Source organism: Ipomoea nil, unplaced genomic scaffold (genome assembly GCF_001879475.1).
Source record: "Ipomoea nil cultivar Tokyo-kokei standard unplaced genomic scaffold, Asagao_1.1 scaffold0876, whole genome shotgun sequence".
Taxonomy (NCBI): Eukaryota; Viridiplantae; Streptophyta; class Magnoliopsida; order Solanales; family Convolvulaceae; genus Ipomoea; species Ipomoea nil.
The window spans coordinates 66,106-87,246 of record NW_017617304.1 but is presented as its reverse complement, the minus strand read 5'-3'; the positions used below and the strand labels follow the sequence as shown (position 1 = coordinate 87,246).

General features: G+C 32.3%; 1 protein-coding gene across 1 annotated transcript; it reads left to right on the top strand.

Moving 5' to 3' along the window:
- Nucleotides 1-1,823: 1,823 nt before the first annotated feature.
- Nucleotides 1,824-2,756, top strand: LOC109179033. Its single transcript, XM_019328604.1, has one exon. The coding sequence runs from the start codon at nucleotides 1,824-1,826 to the stop codon at nucleotides 2,754-2,756; it is 933 nt and encodes a 310-aa protein (XP_019184149.1).
- The last annotated feature ends 18,385 nt before the right edge of the window (nucleotides 2,757-21,141 follow it).

The following is a 21,141-nucleotide window of genomic DNA, read 5'->3' as shown; positions in this document are numbered from 1 at the left end:
GTATGTGTATTCTTGTTTTAGCTTTCTCATTAAAAACCTTAAGCTAAGGAAACACAGTAGGGAAAAAGCTTAGCCAAAGAAAAGAGTACAATCATTAGTTGTCAAGACCCAATCTTCAGAATTTTACATTCAATCTTCCGGATTGATTCGAGTAAATGTACTTCTCGTCTCCCCCTGAAGATAACAATCTTCAAGTTCTACATATATTTTAAAAATTTGAAGAAAATGGATTGGGCAAATCTTCTAGATTGTCACTAGAGTAAATATCTAATAATCTTATGGCTCTTCTAGAGCTCATATAACATTTGTGAAATACAAGTGTTATTGTCCTCATTTTGAACATTTAGGGAAATTCATTGTATAACCAGTTTGGACTTGGCATTGCGGGGATCAAACAAAACTGCCAGTACCCAAGTAGCCTATTAAAACCGTATCATGGTTTCTTACATAAATGTCATGTCTTTGTATCTCGAAGATACCGGAGTATATGTTAATCATTATTCAAGTACTTCATTTGTAGGGGGAGCACTAGATTTTGCTAGCAATTTCATCGCAAATATGTTGCGATTATGGAACTTCTGGTTCTACAATGGTGTTCCAACGATAATGAAGTAAGGGACTTCGAGTCCAAAAAGGTTCCTTATCTGCTTCAAGAGATTATTTAGGCAACCTTTAGTTTGATAAAAACATGACACTTATATGCATATAGGCTGACTGGTGTATATAAAAAAATCTTCAAAGAAAAACTCGATCTTCAAGTCGAGATAATACTTATAGCTTTCACAAGCTTTTTATTTCAAAAGTCTCAGTCTTTAAACATGAACTGACATTATCAAGCTCTTTATATATTTCATTGATGTTTACACCATCAATCTTGACTGAGATAATAAATAATAAATAAGTTCATTATCAATCTTTTATCGAGCACACAATGGTACATATTATTCCTTCAATGAGGATATTAACTCCATTCGCAACCCTTTAAAGAGTAAATAATGACACATAATAATACTTAAATAATCCAGATTTCGAGAATTATGAATCCATCCAGGATTTCTCAAAATAAATTTAACTGCAAATCTAAATTTATTATTCTGCCAATTGTATTATGTAGCGGAACTTAATGCCATTTACCGTGGGAGAGTATATTTGATTAAAATCAATTAAGGGTCTCTGCATGAACCCATAGGCTACAAACTCGCTTCATCACCTCATTATTCTTATTTCTCTTTCATGCACACACCCATATGTAACCTTCAGGGTTAACGCTCAAATGATGTATTATTATAAAGAGAATTATCCATTTTAGCGAGTCGAACTATGCCTTAATTTGCTCCTTTATACGTTAAATAGTCATGGCACTTCCGGTGCCTAACTCTGGATGCAGATTATTATCATATAACGGAGCAATTTGTAATGGCAATTGTGTTGTCGACAACTATAACCTTTTTATAAATGTCTCCCGTATTTGTAAAAGTAATGGCAATTTCTAAAACAACCAGATTCTATACATTTCCCAAAGATATTTTGATCTGGTCATTCCGCATCCCTAATATTGTGTTTGTTTGGTGCACCTATAAATTGACTAAGGTTTCTCGTTGTTAGTGATATTATATTCTTAGTATAATAATGTGTAGTATTATTCTTGTACATATAGGATTGATTTAGTCTTATAGTCTGCACCTATTGTGTAGGGTTAGTTAGATAGTTATTCTATCCCTTTTGTATCTCTGTAACTGTCTGAGTTTGAATCAACGTGAAACATTCACTCATCTGGTATCAGCTAGCCAGGTTGGATTTTTCTCTCTCCTCTCCCCAAAACAATGTCGACGAATTCCAGCGAACGAACTGTCACCGCCGCCACCCTTTCCACTCCGGCCACCCCGAACACCCTATCCACGGCACATCACTTTGTGTCGATGAAACTCACCACGAAAAACTACCTCTTCTGGCGCACTCAATTGGTGCCTTTCTTGCGTGGACAAGGGCTGCTCGGATTTGTCACCGGTGACACGCCGTGTCCTCCGGCGACAGTGATTCCTCCGGCGACCAGTGACGCCGGCTCTGGTGGCACGACATCCACGACCGTCGCCAATCCAGCGCACGCCTTGTGGGAGCAGCAAGACCAATCCATCCTTTCGTTATTAATATCCTCCATGTCCGATGAGGTGCTCTACCTTGCCGTCGGACGTGGAACATCGCATGAAGTCTGGACGTCCATCACCGCGGCATTAGGCTCGTCTACACGGGCAAGGTGCCTGAATCTTTTGGCGCAGTTCCAATCCTTGCGTCAAGGCAATAGCACACCTGGTGAGTACCTCGGCAGAGCCCAATTGCTCGTAGAGGACCTGGCTCTCGCTGGCAGACCTGTATCCTTGGATGAACAAAATCTTTATGTTTTCCGAGGGCTCAGGCCGGAGTTCAGGTCCATGGCGTCGTCGCTTGCTGCATCGGGCGCTCCAATCTCCATCCCGCAGTTGTCGGACTTCCTTCAAGCCCAAGAATTCATCTGGGCGGATGACTTCTCGATGCCATCCGGCGTTCCGGCAGGCGGATCGCACACTGCCATGGTCGCCGGCCGTAGTTCCAATCACCACAGTGGTGGTCCTCGACGTGGCGGTTCCGGTCGAGGTCGCGACGGGAATGGCAGAGGACGCGGTGGCAATGGCAGAGGACGCGGTGGTGTTTCCCGCTGTCAGATATGTCGATCCCAAGGGCATACAGCCGTTTATTGCTACCAGCGATACACTGGGTAGCCACCAGCACAGGTTCACGCTGCTGTCTCCGCTGATGATGGATCGGCTCCGCAAGACGCGTGGTTCCCGGACACCGGGGCCTCGTCGCACGCTACCCCTGACTCGTCGATGATGACACAGTCCGAACCGTATTCCGGCAATGACGTGTTGCGTGTGGGTAATGGTTCTGGATTGGGTATTTTAAATATAGGCCATGCATCGTTAAAATCTGAGTCTAAATGTTTAAAGTTACACAATATTCTACACGTGCCTGATTTGTCATTATCATTATTATCTGTCAATAGGTTTACCATTGACAATAACGTATTTTTTGAATTTCACCGTGATCATTTTCTTGTGAAGGACTGTCAAACCAAGGCGGTGCTCCTTAGGGGTCCTACCACGGGGGGCTTATATCGGTTGTCACTGTCTCGGTCACCTGTTGCTTTAATAACGGCTCGTGCTACATCAGATGTCTGGCATCGTAGGCTCGGGCATCCACATGAGCGGGCTCAAATTCGTGTCTTACAAAAGTGTCCGGTCACTCCAACAAAATCAAGTGGCCTGCGGGTGTGTTCGTCATGTCAACTTGGGAAATCCTCTCGATTCCCATTAGATAGAGTTGCTTCCCGTAGTAATAATGTACTAGACGTGATATACACTGATATATGGGGACCGGCACCCGTTGTTTCTGCCGGGGGTTTTAGATACTTCGTTTTGTTTGTAGATGATCGATCTCGGTTTTGCTGGTTTTACCCTATGCGGTTAAAATCAGACATTTATAAAATATTTGAGTCTTTCCGTGTCATGGTAGAACGCCAATTTTCGCGTTCTATCAAGTCGATCCAGTCTGATCTGGGGGGCGAATACCGCCGTCTACATACAGTCTTTGAGTCTCTTGGAATCGTGCATAGGCAGTCTTGTGCCTACACACATGAGCAGAACGGACGAGTAGAGCGCCGGAACAGACATGTTGTTGAAACCGGGCTAGCGCTACTCGCAGAAAGCTCAGTCCCTTTAAAATATTGGGACTGCGCGTTTGAAACTGCTTCATATCTTATTAATTGTCTACCCTCGTCTGCACTAAAACACGTCAGTCCCTACGAGTCTATCTACAACAAAACACCACCATACACCTTTTTCTGAGTCTTTGGGTGTAGATGCTATCCCTATCTACGGCCTTATAATCGCCACAAGATAGAATACCGCTCTGCACCCTGCATCTTCCTAGGATACCCCACGTCCTATAGAGGTTATCGATGCATGGACCTAGTATCGGGAAAAACGTTCATCTGTCGCCATGTCCGGTTTGATGAAAGTGTTTTCCCATTTGCAACAGGAACACAGAATACAACCACAACACAAAAGCCGTGTGATGCTCCGCCGTGGGCGTCCGGACCTATAGTCCCATATGAACAGCCCACGGCACCGTTGAATGAACCACCCTTGGCAGTACAGGTTCCGCCTATGGCTATCCAAGATCAACCCGGGCCGGCGACTGTTCCAAATCACGGACCACGGCCACGAAAACGGGTTCGGGCACAACCCCAAGAACGGGGCCATGTTATGCGCCTTCGCCATCAAACACAGGGAACGGATGAGCCCTTTCAGGCTCTCACGGCCACCGTAGATCCTACATGCTATAGCCAAGCTGTTGGCCATCCACAGTGGAGGGATGCCATGGACCAGGAGTTTAATGCACTCCTGCACAACAATACTTGGTGTCTCACTCCGGCCAAGCCCGGTATGAATGTTGTTGGGTGTAAATGGGTCTACCGCACTAAACGGAAGGCTGATGGCACTATAGAACGTCATAAGGCCCGCTTGGTTGCCAAAGGCTTCAATCAAGTATCCGGCGAAGACTTCTTTGAGACTTTTAGTCCGGTTGTCAAGCCAACTACTGTCCGCATTCTGCTGTCCTTAGCCGTGTCCCGAGGATGGACTCTGCGACAACTTGATGTTCATAACGCTTTCCTAAACGGGCATCTCACAGAAACCATTTATATGCGTCAGCCGCCTGGTTATGAAGATTCGGTACACCCTGATTATGTTTGTCATCTGCAGCGGTCCTTGTATGGACTCAAACAAGCCCCACGAGCCTGGTTTAATCGGCTCTTTGATTATCTCTTGACGTCGGGTTTTGTGGCTTCCAAAACTGATGTTTCCCTATTTTATTACACATTGAATAACTCACGCATTTATCTCCTGGTGTATGTAGACGACATTATCATGATGGGCAACGATCCAGGCTTACTTGATGATCTGCTCCGTCGTCTCTCTTCCACTTTTAAGATTCGTGACTTGGGCAGTCCCACATTCTTCCTCGGTATTGAGACCATCCCGTATGAGGGTGGCATTTTACTGTCCCAACGTCGATACATGGATGATATTCTTACTCGCGCAGGCATGTTGGACTGCAAGCCTTTATCCACACCGGCAGCGATAACAAAGTCTGCGACACCATCTGCAGACCCGTATGAGAATCCCACACAGTATCGACGGCTTACTGGAGCACTACAGTACCTCACCATCACTCGCCCGGATCTCTCTTACGCGGTAAATAGGCTCTGTCAGTTCATGCACACTCCGACTGATGAGCACTGGGCCATGCTTAAGCGTGTTCTCCGCTATGTGAAGGGTACCTTGACATATGGTTTGCGGTTGTCCCCTTCACCTTCCTTTGATGTGCACGCTTTTTCGGATTCCGATTGGGCCGGGTGCCCCGTAGACAGGAAGTCAACCTCCGGATATGCGGTGTTCCTGGGTACCAACCTCGTCTCTTGGGTTTCTCGCAAACAGCGGACTGTGGCCAGATCGTCTACTGAGGCTGAGTACAAAGGTCTGGCTGATGTTGCTGCTGAAGTTACTTGGGTAATGTCGCTTCTTCGGGAACTCGGGCTACACTCGGGTAACCCCGCGACGTTATGGTGCGACAACTTAGGGGCTACTTACATGTGTGCCAACCCCGTGTTTCATGCCTGAACTAAGCACGTGGAAATTGACTACCACTTCGTTCGGGACAAGGTCGCTACAGGGGAGTTCCTAGTCAACTTCGTCTCCACGAAGGACCAGTTTGCTGACATCTTCACCAAGCCCCTACCTACTGCACGCTTCAGCTCTTTAAGGGACAAGCTCAACGTTGTGTCTACACCACCGTCAGCTTGAGGGGGTGTGTTAGTGATATTATATTCTTAGTATAATAATGTGTAGTATTATTCTTGTACATATAGGATTGATTTAGTCTTATAGTCTGCACCTATTGTGTAGGGTTAGTTAGATAGTTATTCTATCCCTTTTGTATCTCTGTAACTGTCTGAGTTTGAATCAACGTGAAACATTCACTCATCCTCGTCATCTGGACGAGCGTCTTCAGGACTAAACTATTCAATGCTATTTCAAGAGTGACAATATTTTTATACTAGATCTAGTATAATGATTCTTATTTCTTACACCGATGGATCTCCTATACTTCTGGTATCAAGGAGTATCGATATATTTGGTCCAAGTTGGGGGAGGTATATGGGACCTAGTCACTCTTTTATGATCAGTATGATCAATATATGTATTTGGCAGATTATTTGCTAATATCGCAAATAGATTATCTTTTGCACTTCCAGTTCAGTCTAACTAGTACATGAATTTAAATAATGAAGATATTTTCATTCTATGAAATTTCTTGGAATTCTATTAAATTTGAACTCTTATCTCCCCCTAATGCCGAGAAGCAATCTTCATTAATTAAGTATGCAGTCAGCGTACCTAAGGATATGCACTGGTCTCTTATCATGTGCTCTTGGTATTAGCTAATCAAGAGACAGAGGCTTCTTTGGTAGCCTTTTTAGAGGTACGCTATGGTGGTGATATATTTGAAATAGACTGCGCACTATAAATAATAACGCAGATAGGTAAATGTTTATTTTGAAACCATGTACTAGGCATAACAATCCTTGAGGGATTGGTTTGTGATATGCAGTGAGTTAGATTTGGATTTAAAACAAAAGTATATCCCCAAAACAGATAATTCAGTAATTTTTCCTTCACACATGCTCTATAAAGTACTCATGTGGATAAGAAAATGTAATATCTAACTCATTATGTTGCCCTAAGAGACCCAATTGGTCATGCCATAATTAAAAAAAAATGGGTCTCTACAAATGTAAAGATTATCACAACATAATGAGTTGTCAAATGTATATGAAATTCACCACAAGTGACATATAAAATCAGATACGGCAAGCATACACATTGAACAAAATGATTGAAACATTCGACAATCTTAGGGAGATTAAACGCCAAATATTAGCAATTTATTTGCTTCAAGCAAACCAACATGGTGTGACTCACTTTTAGCTGTTAAGCACATAACATTTTTGCATAGTAGCATTGCATTAAAAATATAAGTTGCAGACTTCATTCACGAGTCATGAGTCATTAGTCATTCAAAGATCAATTCATATTCAGAATCTTTCAGACCTTTTTTTAAAAAATAGCCCAATGACCAAACACATTGTCAAGTAGGGAAGATTCAAAACTTAGAGAGTATGTTCTCGCAAAAGGAAACTAAGTTTTTGATATCTTTCAACAAAAAAAAAAAAAATCAATGACATTCAAAACACTTGGTGTAATTTGTTATGTACTACTACTAGAGTACAATGTGGCTATCATAAATGTCATGCAAGATAACGAGTGACAGATAAATTAACATTCTTAGTTTGCCTTCTGCGCAAAACTATATTAAAAAGAATTAGGTACTATCCTTTTGTATAAATACTTAAATTTGGTATTTATTTCAATGTCAAAGATTCATGTGAAACATTAATGCTATAATAAATTAGCGCAACCAATAAACTTGAATCCTTTATATAATAAAGCTATATGGTTTGGGAAATAATTAATGTTACAATTAATGTCACAACATCCTTTATTATAATAAAAAAAAAAGCACAACATTTAAAAAATAAAATAGCTATATATTATATAATCATATAAAAAATATACTTTTGAAAAATAAAATAGCTATATATATTATATAATCATATAAAAATGTGTTCAATTAGAGTTTAAATTTACACATACAAAATTTGAAATTTGCTTTCCAAATGTAATTATCTTAGTTATTATTCGTATTGTGAAAAAAAAAAGCACAACATTTAAAAAATAAAATAGCTATATATTATATAATCATATAAAAAATATACTTTTGAAAAATAAAATAGCTATATATTATATAATCATATAAAAAATGTGTTCAATTAGAGTTTAAATTTACACATACAAAAATTTAAATTTGCTTTCCAAATGTAATTATCTTAGTTATTATTCGTATTGTGAAAATCATAATATAGATGAAATACAATTAAGAATAAATCAATGTAATTATGTAAACTCTCTCTATAAGTTTATTTGAATATGCACATAATTAGAGATTATATTAACCATACAAAATTTTAATTTTAATTTTAATTTTAATTGTAATTTTGTATTCTATAAAAATAATAAATACTTGACCAATGGAAGCTCAAAAATATTATTATATTAAATAATTTAAAATATTTTAGTTTTTCTATTTTTTATTTATATTTATAATAACATAATTTTTTCCCGTGCATCGCGCGGGTGAATTACTAGTTTGGACAAATAACAATTGACTTTTAAATCAGTACCAAGTCAATTTTACATTTGGGGAATTTGTCCTGGTGCTGTTATCATATAATTAGTGCAACAAATTTGCCTTCTGGGCAAAGCTATATCCAATATTTATGCTATATATCACAATATTTAGACTCATATCATCTAATCGATATCACAAGATCAAATTAAGGTTTAGCAACGACAGGTACAACCTAACAATGAAAACCATATTAAGAATTCATGCTATTGTCTCACTTATACGTTGCGTGATAAATCACAATAGCTATGGCCTATAGCAAATAATTAATTGCCAACAAGAGAAATAACAAATTCTCTTATATAAGCCTAATCAAAAGATTATAGGCTAAATATTATCAATTAAAGATAAGTATATTCAATATGTGATATAATTGTCCCTTATGTCTTGGACACCAAAATCTCAATTGAGTCATGCACATTCATTTTAATAAAAAGTATCATGTTTGGTACACACAAGGCATGACATGACAAGGGAGATATTCAATTAATTCATAAATGAGGAAATAAAATGAGAGAAGTACCGTTTGCCGAAGAATAATGAGCACATGTTCACTGTCGAGCCCATTCATTCCTATTTCGGGGAGTCAAAAACAGCACTTTTCCAAGAAAGCTCTCATTTTATCTCATACTTTCATACAAGCATGAAAACATCACAAAATAGCAAGATATACAAGCTGAAAATGACAGAAATTTTCAAAATTTTGACCTGGATTTCAGAAATTTCTGGGGAAAAATGGTAACACATTTTGGCACAAAATTTTGCAGATATGTACTTCATCAAGTCTAGAACGTACACGAAAATTTTCATGCCAATCCAAGGTCTAAAAGTATTTTTCCCGAAATTTTTCTCAACATTGCTCCAGGCAGAAAAATAATTGGCAGCACACTGCCAAAACTTTACAAATTTTTCTGGAATAACCAAAGCATATTTTTAACAAAATCTTTTTACAGACATCAAATATCACAAGTCTAGGTTCTCCAGAATAATTTCACACCAAAAGGAGTTCAACAAGTATTTTTCACGAATTTAGTTTTCAAATTGCCCCGGTCAGAATTTTAAGGTATGCAGTGATTGCAATAAAATCACCAAATTCCATTATTTTAGGGAAAACGCACAATCATATATACTCTAACCTTTCATGGCAATATCAAATGTCCAGATTCAGTGATTATACCCCAAATTTTATGTAAATTCATGATTGAGTGAGATGGAGATAAAATTCTGAAAATTCTAAGATAGTAGTGGGACAGATTAGGCACATCCCTGGTGATAAACAATGAGCACAGCTTATAATGGACATAATTTGTTTTTGCCCAGAGAAAATTGAGATCAAACAATATTATCATTTGCAATAGCTTGAAGGCTCAAATACCTAATCCCCTACCTAAGCTTGAGCAGTAAGGCATAACAGAATCACAATATAATGCCTAACCATACTCCCAAAGAGGAACGCAATGCACTAACCACAATTAATCAAGGTAATGACCCCATATGAATAAGCATAGCATAGGATGTATGAATAAGCTCAACTTAGGAAAACTGAATTACATTATAATTTATAAGATGAGGGGGTGAAACCTGGGATGTAGAAGGAATGTCCGCTAAATGATTGTCGTTCAGCAGTTGTCCCTGTTATTGTGTGGCCTGAAATCTCTTAGAAACACTACGAAGCCAACTGAGCTGAGACTCCTTTATCCATCCATATGTTCTGAACCCATCAACAATAGCTCTATATCCACTATCAAGAGAATAGAGATTAAAAATGCTGCTGTTTGCCAAGTATGAACCCGGTGGTCCCCATATCTGTTGGAAAGGTCCAAGTGCGATTTGGAATTTTCTCGGCGTCGAAAGCGGTGGCCATGAGTGCACACAAAAACCCTAGTTTGTACATTCACCAAGGATTTCGGATCCGTGGTGAGATCCCGGAATCATGGGCCTCGGGGAGTTAACGGCGGTGGCGGGCAGGAGGTCCTTCAGGGAGGTGTAGTTGCGGAGGAGAAGACCGTTTTGTGGCACTACCGGTGGTGCTATATATGACATCTGCCATGGTTCGCCGGAGAAATTCTCTTCTAACTCTAATCCTATGAATACTCCATGGTTGCAAATCAAAACATCAATCGACCAAGAATTCTTCATGGCTTCAGTCCTGAAACTTGCGAATATTTTAGATGGAGATGATATTGGACATGGAGCGATTTGTAGGATGAGGTAGAGCAAAGTGCTAATAACGTGTTGTATAATCATATGAAAACAGGAAGAATGAATACAAAGAATGGAGAGGTAAGGCCAATCCTTTCATTCATCTCCACACCATGATATAAGGTGTGTCCATTACAAAGGATATAAATATACATAATGAGCAATCAAAGCATCCGTTACAAATGATGTCCACTAAATATGTTTATAACAGATTGATCTTTATTATTTGTACTAGTATTTGTCCCGTGCGATGCACGGAAAATATGTTATAAAAATATACTCTATATGAGGTTTATTTATATATAAAATTTTTGTTATTTAATAATTATTATGTGTGAATTCCTATGATAAAATTATGAACATAAATATATTTACAATTAAAATAATATTTAAGGTGGGTGATTACTACAAATCTTAAACTATATTAAAAATTTAGTACATAATATTTAATATTACAAATTTTTAAGAACTTAGTAAACTACAATAGTAATTGAATTACAATTTAGAGTCACCACGGATCACAATTTTTAGACCTTTGAGATTCCTAACTCTAGATATAGCAACATACAATTGACCTTTAAAGACCAAAATCACAATCTTAGTTCAAACATTGATTTTTTCTTCAAAATACTATCGAATTAAGTGTGTAATCAATAAAAGATGAGAACTAAAAATTCGAGAATATAATCTTAATGTTACTAAGCCTACTTCACGTCAATTAAGTTGGAGAGTGTTGTTGGATAGTATCCGATGAATCCACGAATAACGCATCTTTGTCTCCGTAGTCCTTAATATGCACATCAACAATCTTAAATATTAGGCCGCCTAGCTATGCCATATAGTAATTTCAAACATATGAACTTTGAGGTTGCATGCAATAAAAAGTATATTTTAAATATACTAAGGGTACATTATATATGTATGTAAGGTACTTTCAATATAAAAATAATGTATTTTTAATATATTAACAATGTATTTGATATTCATGATCCATACAATTATGTGGACAATCATTCACACAATAATTTGCCAGTAGAAATTGAAATATAAATAAATAAATAAATAAATATATATATATATATATATATATATATATATATATTATTGCAATTATTATCATTATTATCATTATTATTATTGCAATTATTATTATTATTATTATTATTATTATAATTAACAACAATATTATTATGGTCTTGTGAAAATTAAATGTTGATTATCACCATTTAATTTTCACAAGACCATATAGCTTTATTATATATAGGATAGGATTATATTATACATCAAACTTTACGAATTCATCATTATTGAAAATCATCTTTAACAAATTTTACATTTTAATCCTTATTGTATTTTGATTGATCTTTATTATTTGTATTAATTATTATACACTTACAAAAAAAAAGTATTAATTATTATACATCAAACTTTACTAATTTATCATTATCGAAACTCATCTTTAACAAATTTTACATCTTCAAATTTGGCCTCTTTATATTAATGTTATATCATAATAAAATTATATATATATATATATATATATATATATATATATGTATGTATAATTTTTTTTAAAGTTCAGAGAAATAAAAAATAATGTTGATCAATAAATGCATGGCTCATATATATGGCTATAAAAAATTTAGTTTTTTACTATATACTAGTATTTGCGCCCGTGCGTTGCACGGAATGAATTTGTTATAAAATTTTAAAAATATTTATATCGATATACAATTGTATAAATTATAAAATCGAATATTATATAATATAATTGAAGAATTGAGTTGCACCGATTATGTTTTCTGATGTTACCAATGCTTGAATTCGAATAAATAATTGCCCAATTAATAGTTAACGTGTAGATATACGCATTCGGTGTTGCAACTTTAGAGATTTTATATATCAGTGTTTATAATTTGTATTAATTGGACTAATTAGCTCGTTGTCTAGCAACTCAGTTATATAAATTATTTATACGGAAGATATATTTTCTATGTAGATCAGCTATATAGCAATTTTGTCATTTTTGTATATAAAAAAATCATAATATCAATGGCTTAAATTATACATTATTGAAAATCTCTTTATAGCTAGACGACATTGGTAGTAGTAACGGAATTTTATCCATCATCGTCTAAAGTTAAAACTATCAGACTATCAGGATGGGTGACTCGGAAAAAGTAACATACAATTAATCGTGATTAAAGACTGATTTTTTCAGTAATAACTCAAATATTATATAGTGCAATTGAAGATATGGTTTCGCCCGTGAATTTGTTGTAATATATTAAGAATATCTGGATTGATATATAATTATTTAAATTAGAACATTAAATATTATATAGTGCAATTGAAGATATAGTTTGGATCGTTTATATGTTTTGATGTTATCGTTGCTTGAATTTAAACAAATAATTGCTCAAATTAATAGCTAATGTGTAGATATACGCATGCCGTGTTGTAACTTTGAAGCTTTTATTTATCATTGTTTAGTATTTTTATAAATTAGGCAAACATGTTCATTCTTTAGCAACTCAGTTATAGGAATGAATTGCTATATATCCTAATTCATTTGTATGAAAAATATTTTTTTTTTGTCTAAATTGCTTTAAAAAACTTTTATTTTTTTGTGTGTAGATATATAGCAATTTTGTCATTAAAAAAAAACATAATGTCGCCAATTGTATTTACACATTATTAAAATCTCATATTGTAGACAACATTGGTAGTAGCAACATAATCTTGTCCATCCTCGTCTATAGCTAACATCTTCAGTCAATTAGAATGGGTGACTCGGGTAAAAATATATAATCGTAAAATATCAGTCAATTAGTAATATCATATTCATTTTCAACCAATTATTCTTTTTATTTTCTGTCAATTAATCAATTAGAATATCATATGCAATGGTATTTTTACCTAATTTTAGTTTTATTTTTAATTGGTGATGTAGAATATTATTATTGAAATATTTCCGTTCCATTTTTAATTTATCTTTACTATTGTTTAAAATATGCCTTTACTATTGATGATGTAGAATATAATTATTGAAATATTATCTTTTCATTTTTAATTTACTTTTACTTGATGATGTAGAATATTATTATTGAAATATTTTCGTTCTATTTTTAATTTCCATTCTTTTGTTTTAAATTTTGAAAGATTTATTGTGATATAATTGATTCACATATTTCAATTATTTATTTTTTCTTTAATTATTATAAACAGCAATAATATTGTACTAATTAATTTGTGATATTTATCAAATTGAATTTTTTAAAAATATAAGATTTACACATGTTATGAGGGATTAAAAAATTATTTTAAAATAATTTTTTATTAGTATGAATTTTTATTTTAAAATATTTTATAGCAATCCAAACACTCCATTAGCCTCCCATAAAAAAACTGATAAAAGAAAAGCCATTTCATTAAGGAAATTAAAATTAATTAAAGTAAATCAAATCATGCTATATTTATTTGTAACTGTATATTAATTTTATTTTGAAATCATTGGTTCACATATATGAATTTTTTTTAATTATTATAATTTATAAACAGAAATGATATTCTACTAATTAATTTATAATATTTATCAAATTGTAATTTTAAAAAATATAAGATTTACACGTGTTATTGGGGGAGGGGAGGGGGGGGGGTAAAAAATATTTTAATTTTTTTTATTAGTAAGTATTCAAAAAATAATAATAATTTCCAGCAACTCAAACACTCCCTTAGTCTCCCACAAAAAACTGATAAAGAAAAGTCATATCATTAACAGCACGTTTGGTTCACGGAATAAATTTTGAGGTAATAGGAATGCTATTCCATAAGGAATGGAATAGGCAAGGAATAGAATAGGAATTGTATTCTACTGTTTGGTTCGCGGAAGGAATAGACTTTAGGAATTATATTACAGTGTTTGGTTGATTTAAGGAATAGAAATGAAATATGTTTTAAAAGACATAAATACCCTTATAAAAATATGTGATGGTGGCGATGGTGGTGGTGGTGGCGGTGGTGGTGATGGTGGTGGCGGTGGTGGTGATGGTGGCGGTGGTGGTGGTGGTGGTGGTGCTGGGGTGGTAGTGGTGGTGGGGGCAACAGTGGTGGTGGTGATGGTGACGGTTGTGGCAGTGGTGGTGGGGACGGCGACGGTTGTGCCGGTGGTGGTGGTGGTGGCAGTGGTGCTGCTGGGTGGTGGTTCTGGTGGCGGTGGTGGTGGTAGTGGCGGCGATGGCGGTGGCAGTGGTGAGTGTGGCAGTGGTGGTGGGGGCGGCGATGGTGGTGGTGGTGGTGGTGGCAGCAACGGCGGTGATGGTGGTGGTGGCGACGACGGTGGTGAAATAGGATAAATTTATATATAGGATAAAAAAATTAGGTTAAAGAAAGGGGTAAAAAAGAAAATAGATTCTAAAATCTGTTCATGAGCGTTCAGTAATAGACTAATACTAGGGGGCCCCCTAGTAATAGCTATTACCTTATTTGAGGTAATAGGCTATTACCAGGAATATTATTCATGGTAATAGAAATGGTTACCAAACAAAGGAATAGGCCTATTACTGGGAATGCTATGCCATTCCCAGCCTATTCTGTGAACCAAACGGGCCATAAGGGAATTAAAACTAATTAAAGTAAATCTAATCATGATATATTTATTTGTAACTGTATATTAGTTTCATTTTGAAATCATTGGTTCATATATTTGAATTATTTATTTTTTTCTTTAATTGTTATAAATATATATGATATTGTACTAATTAATTTATGATATTTATGAAATTGTATTTTTTTAAAATGTAGTGTTTTACCCCTGTGTTGCACGGAATTTTTTTTTTGTTTTTTTTTTTTTTTGTTTTTATGAATTTAAAATTAAAATAAAAAATAAAAAAATATTAAAATGTACAATATAATAATATAGTTGGACTTTTATATATTTGGTCAAGTATCTATTTTCATAACATACAAAATTTAAATTTAAATTTTGTATGGTTAATATAATCTCTAATCATGTACATATTTAGATAAATTTATAGAAAAAATCATATAATTAAGTTGATTTATTCCAAATTGTATTATATATATATATATATATATATATATATATATATATATATATATATATATATATATATATATTATTAATTCTAAAAATATGAATAATAATAACTAAGAGAATTGTACTTAGAAATCAATAAAAATGTAAATTCTAAATTTTGTATGAATAAATATAAACTCTAATCCTTTCAAAAAAAAAAATATAAACTCTAATCGGACGCATATCCTGATTGTATATACACATAATATTTATTAATATGTATATAGGAAAATTATAATATAATTTCATTAATTTTAATTTATATTGATAGATTTATACTTAAAAAATTATATTTAGAAATTTAAAAAGTGTATGTATGTATATTTAAAAAAATTATAAATATTAATGTTTTGTTAATTTTATAATTTCATTTCTTTAATTATATTTCATATTTTATTAATTATAATTTAATGAAATTGTCACAAATATTTCTATGGAAGAAATCTTATATTTCTCAAATTTCTTAATTATATTATTTATAATTACCAAATATTGTGGCAATTACAATAATAATTTCATTAATTATATTAATTATAACATTTTTTTCTCTTCCAATATTTAAATACATTACCATAATAATTACACAAAAGAAGGAAAAAAAAATTATGAGAATAATTACCTTTAATAAATTAGGAAATTATATTAAAAATAATCTATATATATTAAGGTAAGTATATTTATTTTGTGCCCAATAATATTATACATTAAGTATAAAAATATATATGTATATAAATTACCATAATAATTACCCCGAAAAAGGTGACAACACATAATTATTAGGCAATAATATTAATAATTAATTATTAAGGCAAGTATAATTGATTTTGTACTAATAATATTATACATCTATACACTTTTAATTCTATATTGATAAGCATAATCTGTGTATATACTTTAAGAAAATATTCATTATTAAAAAGGTAATATAATTTAAAAAGTAAATTATTAATTAGATTACCTAATATAATTGTCCCACTAATTAATTCCATGCTACTATGTATAATAATTCATATATTTGAAAACTTTTTAAAGCTAAATACCTATTAATTTCTTTAATAATTAAGATAATTTTTAGTCAATCAATATTCAATAGTACTAAATGTATTATTTTGAATTTTTATAAATAAGATATAATATTATTAAACTGAAATAAATAAAATAATGTGTACATATTACCAAAGATTTTATAATAGTAATTTTTATTGCCTAATTGAATTTGTCAATTATTAAACATTGTTTATGGTAATTATTGTATGACATTTAATACTAAAATTATTAGGTAGAATTTTTATAATTAAGGTATAATATTACTACGGAATGAGGCATCGCCGGGCTGTCAATAAGGCATTGCCGAGGCGACTTCAATTTCGCCGGAGACCTTTCCACCGACAGAGGAGTTGAAGAAACCAGACCATTCGTTATAGAAGAATCGGACCCGAATCTGCGTATACAGGGTTTTTTTTTTTTTTTAAATTTTAGTTTGAATTTTGTTTAGTTATGTGTTCTGGAGGATATAATATCACTGTAGCTCTCTAGTGATGTGTGATTTACTATTTTTATCTTCTGTAAAAATAGATCCCGAGCAATTAAATGCTGTGAAGGAGGCATTGCATGTATCTACTGCTCCATCAACCATAATGTGTTGAGATGCTGAGCAAAATCGTGCTCTGGAATTTTGCAAGCAATGTGTTGAGCAGGGGAAGGCTGGAAGTTTGTATGTTTCTAGGTGTCCAGGGACTGGAAAGTCACTCTCAATTGAAAAGGGGAAGGCTGGAAGTTTGTATGTTTCTGGGTGTCTAGGGACTGGAAAGTCACTCTCAATTGAAAAGGTCAAAGAAGCATTGGTTGATTGGGCTAAAAAGGTAATGCTCTTATCATCATCATCACGTGGCTTGATAATAGATAGTCTGAAATATGAGGAGCATTGCAGTTTGAACACATAGCACAATGTTTGGGAGCTACAATTTTTTTTTCCATATAAATATGATATGTGCATTTTTTGTAATTCAGTTGATTAGTAGTTCTGCTGAATGAATCACATCTGTTAGCTTTGTAAGATTGTATGCAAGTTAGAGACCTTGCTTATTCTTTTTAAAGAAAATTACATTTTCTTGATTGTAAACAGTATTGGACGCATGTTGTCTTTGATATGTATATATTACATACTGGTAAACTTGATATAACATGTACAAATCTCGAAGTCAACATACTAACTCTAAGTTTAAGAAAATCGTACAAAATTATCAAATTTACCATCGTTATATCCTCGATCGCATCTTCACAATCTTCAGTAAAATATAAACATATTCATTCGTTTTTCTTAATATTTCATTTCCTTTTGAATATATTCATTTTTTTTTTGTTTTCCTTCATAAAAAGAATTAATATTGATTTCTATTCATTTTTCCTAATAATTTTCGATTAATTGGCCTGATTTCCATGTCGATTAGGATATTAATAACGGATTTCTGTGTGAAATATTCATTTCCTTTCTGATTAAAAAATAATATAATTATAAAAATATAATTACTGATTATATTTTCAATAAAATATTAATATATTCATTTCATTTTTCCTTCATAAATAATTAATATAAGTATAATAATTATAATCATATAATTACTGATTATATTTTAAATGAAATATGGGTATATTCATTTCCTTTTTCACTCATAAAAAGAGTTAATATTCATTTCCATTTCTTTTTCCTTCATAATTTTTTCCTAATATTTCATGTGGTGGTTACTAATTTTTTCATAGGGAAAGCGGTGCTATATTTTCAATAAATTTTTAATATTAAATCTTTTTTTCATTTGGCCTGATTCCTGTGTCTATTAGTAACAAAATATTAATAATAGATTCTAGTGTGTAAAATTCATTTTTTTCTGTTCATATTCATTTCCTTTTTCCTTCACAAATAATTAATATAATTATAATAATATAATTACTGATTATATTTTAAGTGAAATATAGATATATTCATTTCCTTTTTCATTCATCGAAAGAGTTAATATTTGTTTCCATTTCTTTTCCTTCATAATTTTTTCCTAATATTTCATTTGGTGGTTACTAATTTTTTTTTTTTGTAGGGAAAATTGTGTTATATTTCCAATAACTTTTTAATATTAAATCCTTTTTCCATTTGGCATGATTCCCATGCCTATTAGTACATAATATTAATAATAGATTTTCGTGTGTAAAATTCATTCCTATTTCTGGTCATAAAAATAATCTGGTACGTTTGTAATATTCATTTTCAATCACAAAAACAATTTGGTACGTGATTAATAATCATTTCACTTTTCCTTTACCCTAATTTTCTGTGTAGCAAATTAGTTATTTACTTATTAAGCACATTTTTTTTAATTCGAGTCCATTTTTAATATTAATTTCTTTTTTCTTTTAGTCTGATTTCTGTGCCAAAAACTGTGTTATATTTTTAGTGAAATATAAACATATTCATTCGTTTTTCTTCATATTTCATTTCATTTTGAATATATTTATTTCTTTTTTTTTTCCTTCATAAAAAAATTAATATTGATTTTTATTCATTTTTCCTAATAATTTTCGATTAATTGGCCTGATTTACATGTCCATTAGTAACATGATATTAATAACAGATTTCTTTGTGAAATATTCATTTCCTTTCTCGTTCTTAAAAAGAATTAATATTCATTTCCACATAATTAAAAAGTAATATAATTATAAAAATATAATTACTGATTATATTTCCAGTAAACTATTAATATATTCATTTCATTTTTCCTTCATAAATAATTAATATAATTATAATAATTATAATCATATAATTACTGATTATATTTTAAGTGAAATATGAATATATTCATTTCCTTTTTCACTCATAGAAAGAGTTAATATTCATTTCCATTTCTTTTTCCCTCATAATTTTTTCTAATATTTCACGTGATGGTTACTAATTTTTTCGTAGGGAAAGCGGTGTTATATTTTTAATAAATTTTTAATATTAAATCTTTTTTTTTCATTTGGCGTAATTCCTGTGTCTATTAGTATAACAGAATATTAATAATAGATTTTCGTGTCTAAATTTTATTTTTTTCCTTTCATATTCATTTCCTTTTTTCTTCATAAATAATTAATATAATTATAATAATATAATTACTGATTATATTTTAATTGAAATATGGATATATTCATTTCCTTTTTTCATTCATAGAAAGAGTTAATATTTGTTTTCATTTCTTTTTTCTTCATAATTTTTTCCTAATATTTCATTTGGTGGTTACTAATTTTTTCGTAGGGAAAACTGTGTTATATTTCCAATAAATTTTTAATATTAAATCTTTTTTTTTTTTCATTTGGCATGATTCGCATGCCTATTAGTATAACAGAATATTAATAATAGATTCTCGTGTGTAAAATTCATTCTTATTTCTGGTCATAAAAACAATCAGGTACGTTTGTAATATTCATTTTCAATCATAAAAACAATCTGGTACAATGTTTAATAATCATTTTCTTTCTCCTTTACCCTAATTTTCTGCCAAGCAAATTAGTTATTTACTTATTAAGCACTTTTTTTTTTTTAATTCGAGTCCATTTTTAATATTAATTTTGTTTTTCTTTTAGTCTGATTTCTGTGTCAATTAGTAACAAAATATTAATAACAAATTTCATTATTATAATTAATTATTTAGTTTTTTTTTTTTGAATTAGAATAATGATAATTGTAATTATATTAATTAATTAATTGTATGGATATTTTTTTGCAATGAGATACAGATCCACTAATATGCAATGTACCCAGATGTGTTCTCCTGCCTCAAAGCCTAATCAATCATACACATGTTACATCTTAAATGCACGTAGATATAGACATTCAATTTTTTTTTTTTTGAGAATGCTAATCGATTCACTGATAGTTGAAGGTAGATAACAATACTTATAATATGAAATTAAACCTTTTGGAAGAATAATATGAAATTAAACTCAAATCCAAGTTACTTTACATCTATTAATCCCTAATTGAGATTATATAAAAAGGAAACATAGATTTAAATTATTTCATCTAAGAGCTTGTAAATATGGTGACTGCTTTAGTGTTTTTAGAGAGACAACATGCTTTACCAATTCGCCAGGAAGAACCAATCTCATGCCGGCCTGGATCTCGCGAGAAGTGATTATCGGCTTATTGTTGTAGTGGGCCAAGCGAGTCACCTCTTGGGCGAGCTTCAAGAAGATATCATTGATGAAGTTATTCATGATGTCCAAACTGCAAAACATATTGAAGTACGTGAGAATATAGTTAGAAAAATGTAGAAAACTCATACAAGAAGAAAGCAGAAAGATGAGTTTGAGATTCTTTGATTAAAGAAGCTCTTGTATTTATAGGTAGAAAACACTAATTCAAAAGGAAAGTATAATAATTTATTTATTTAAGGGAAAGTATAATAATTTAT

Excerpts from the sequence above, each read along its gene's own strand:
- LOC109179033 (XM_019328604.1), top strand. The coding sequence starts at position 1,824 with ATGTCGACGAATTCCAGCGAACGAACTGTCACCGCCGCCACCCTTTCC.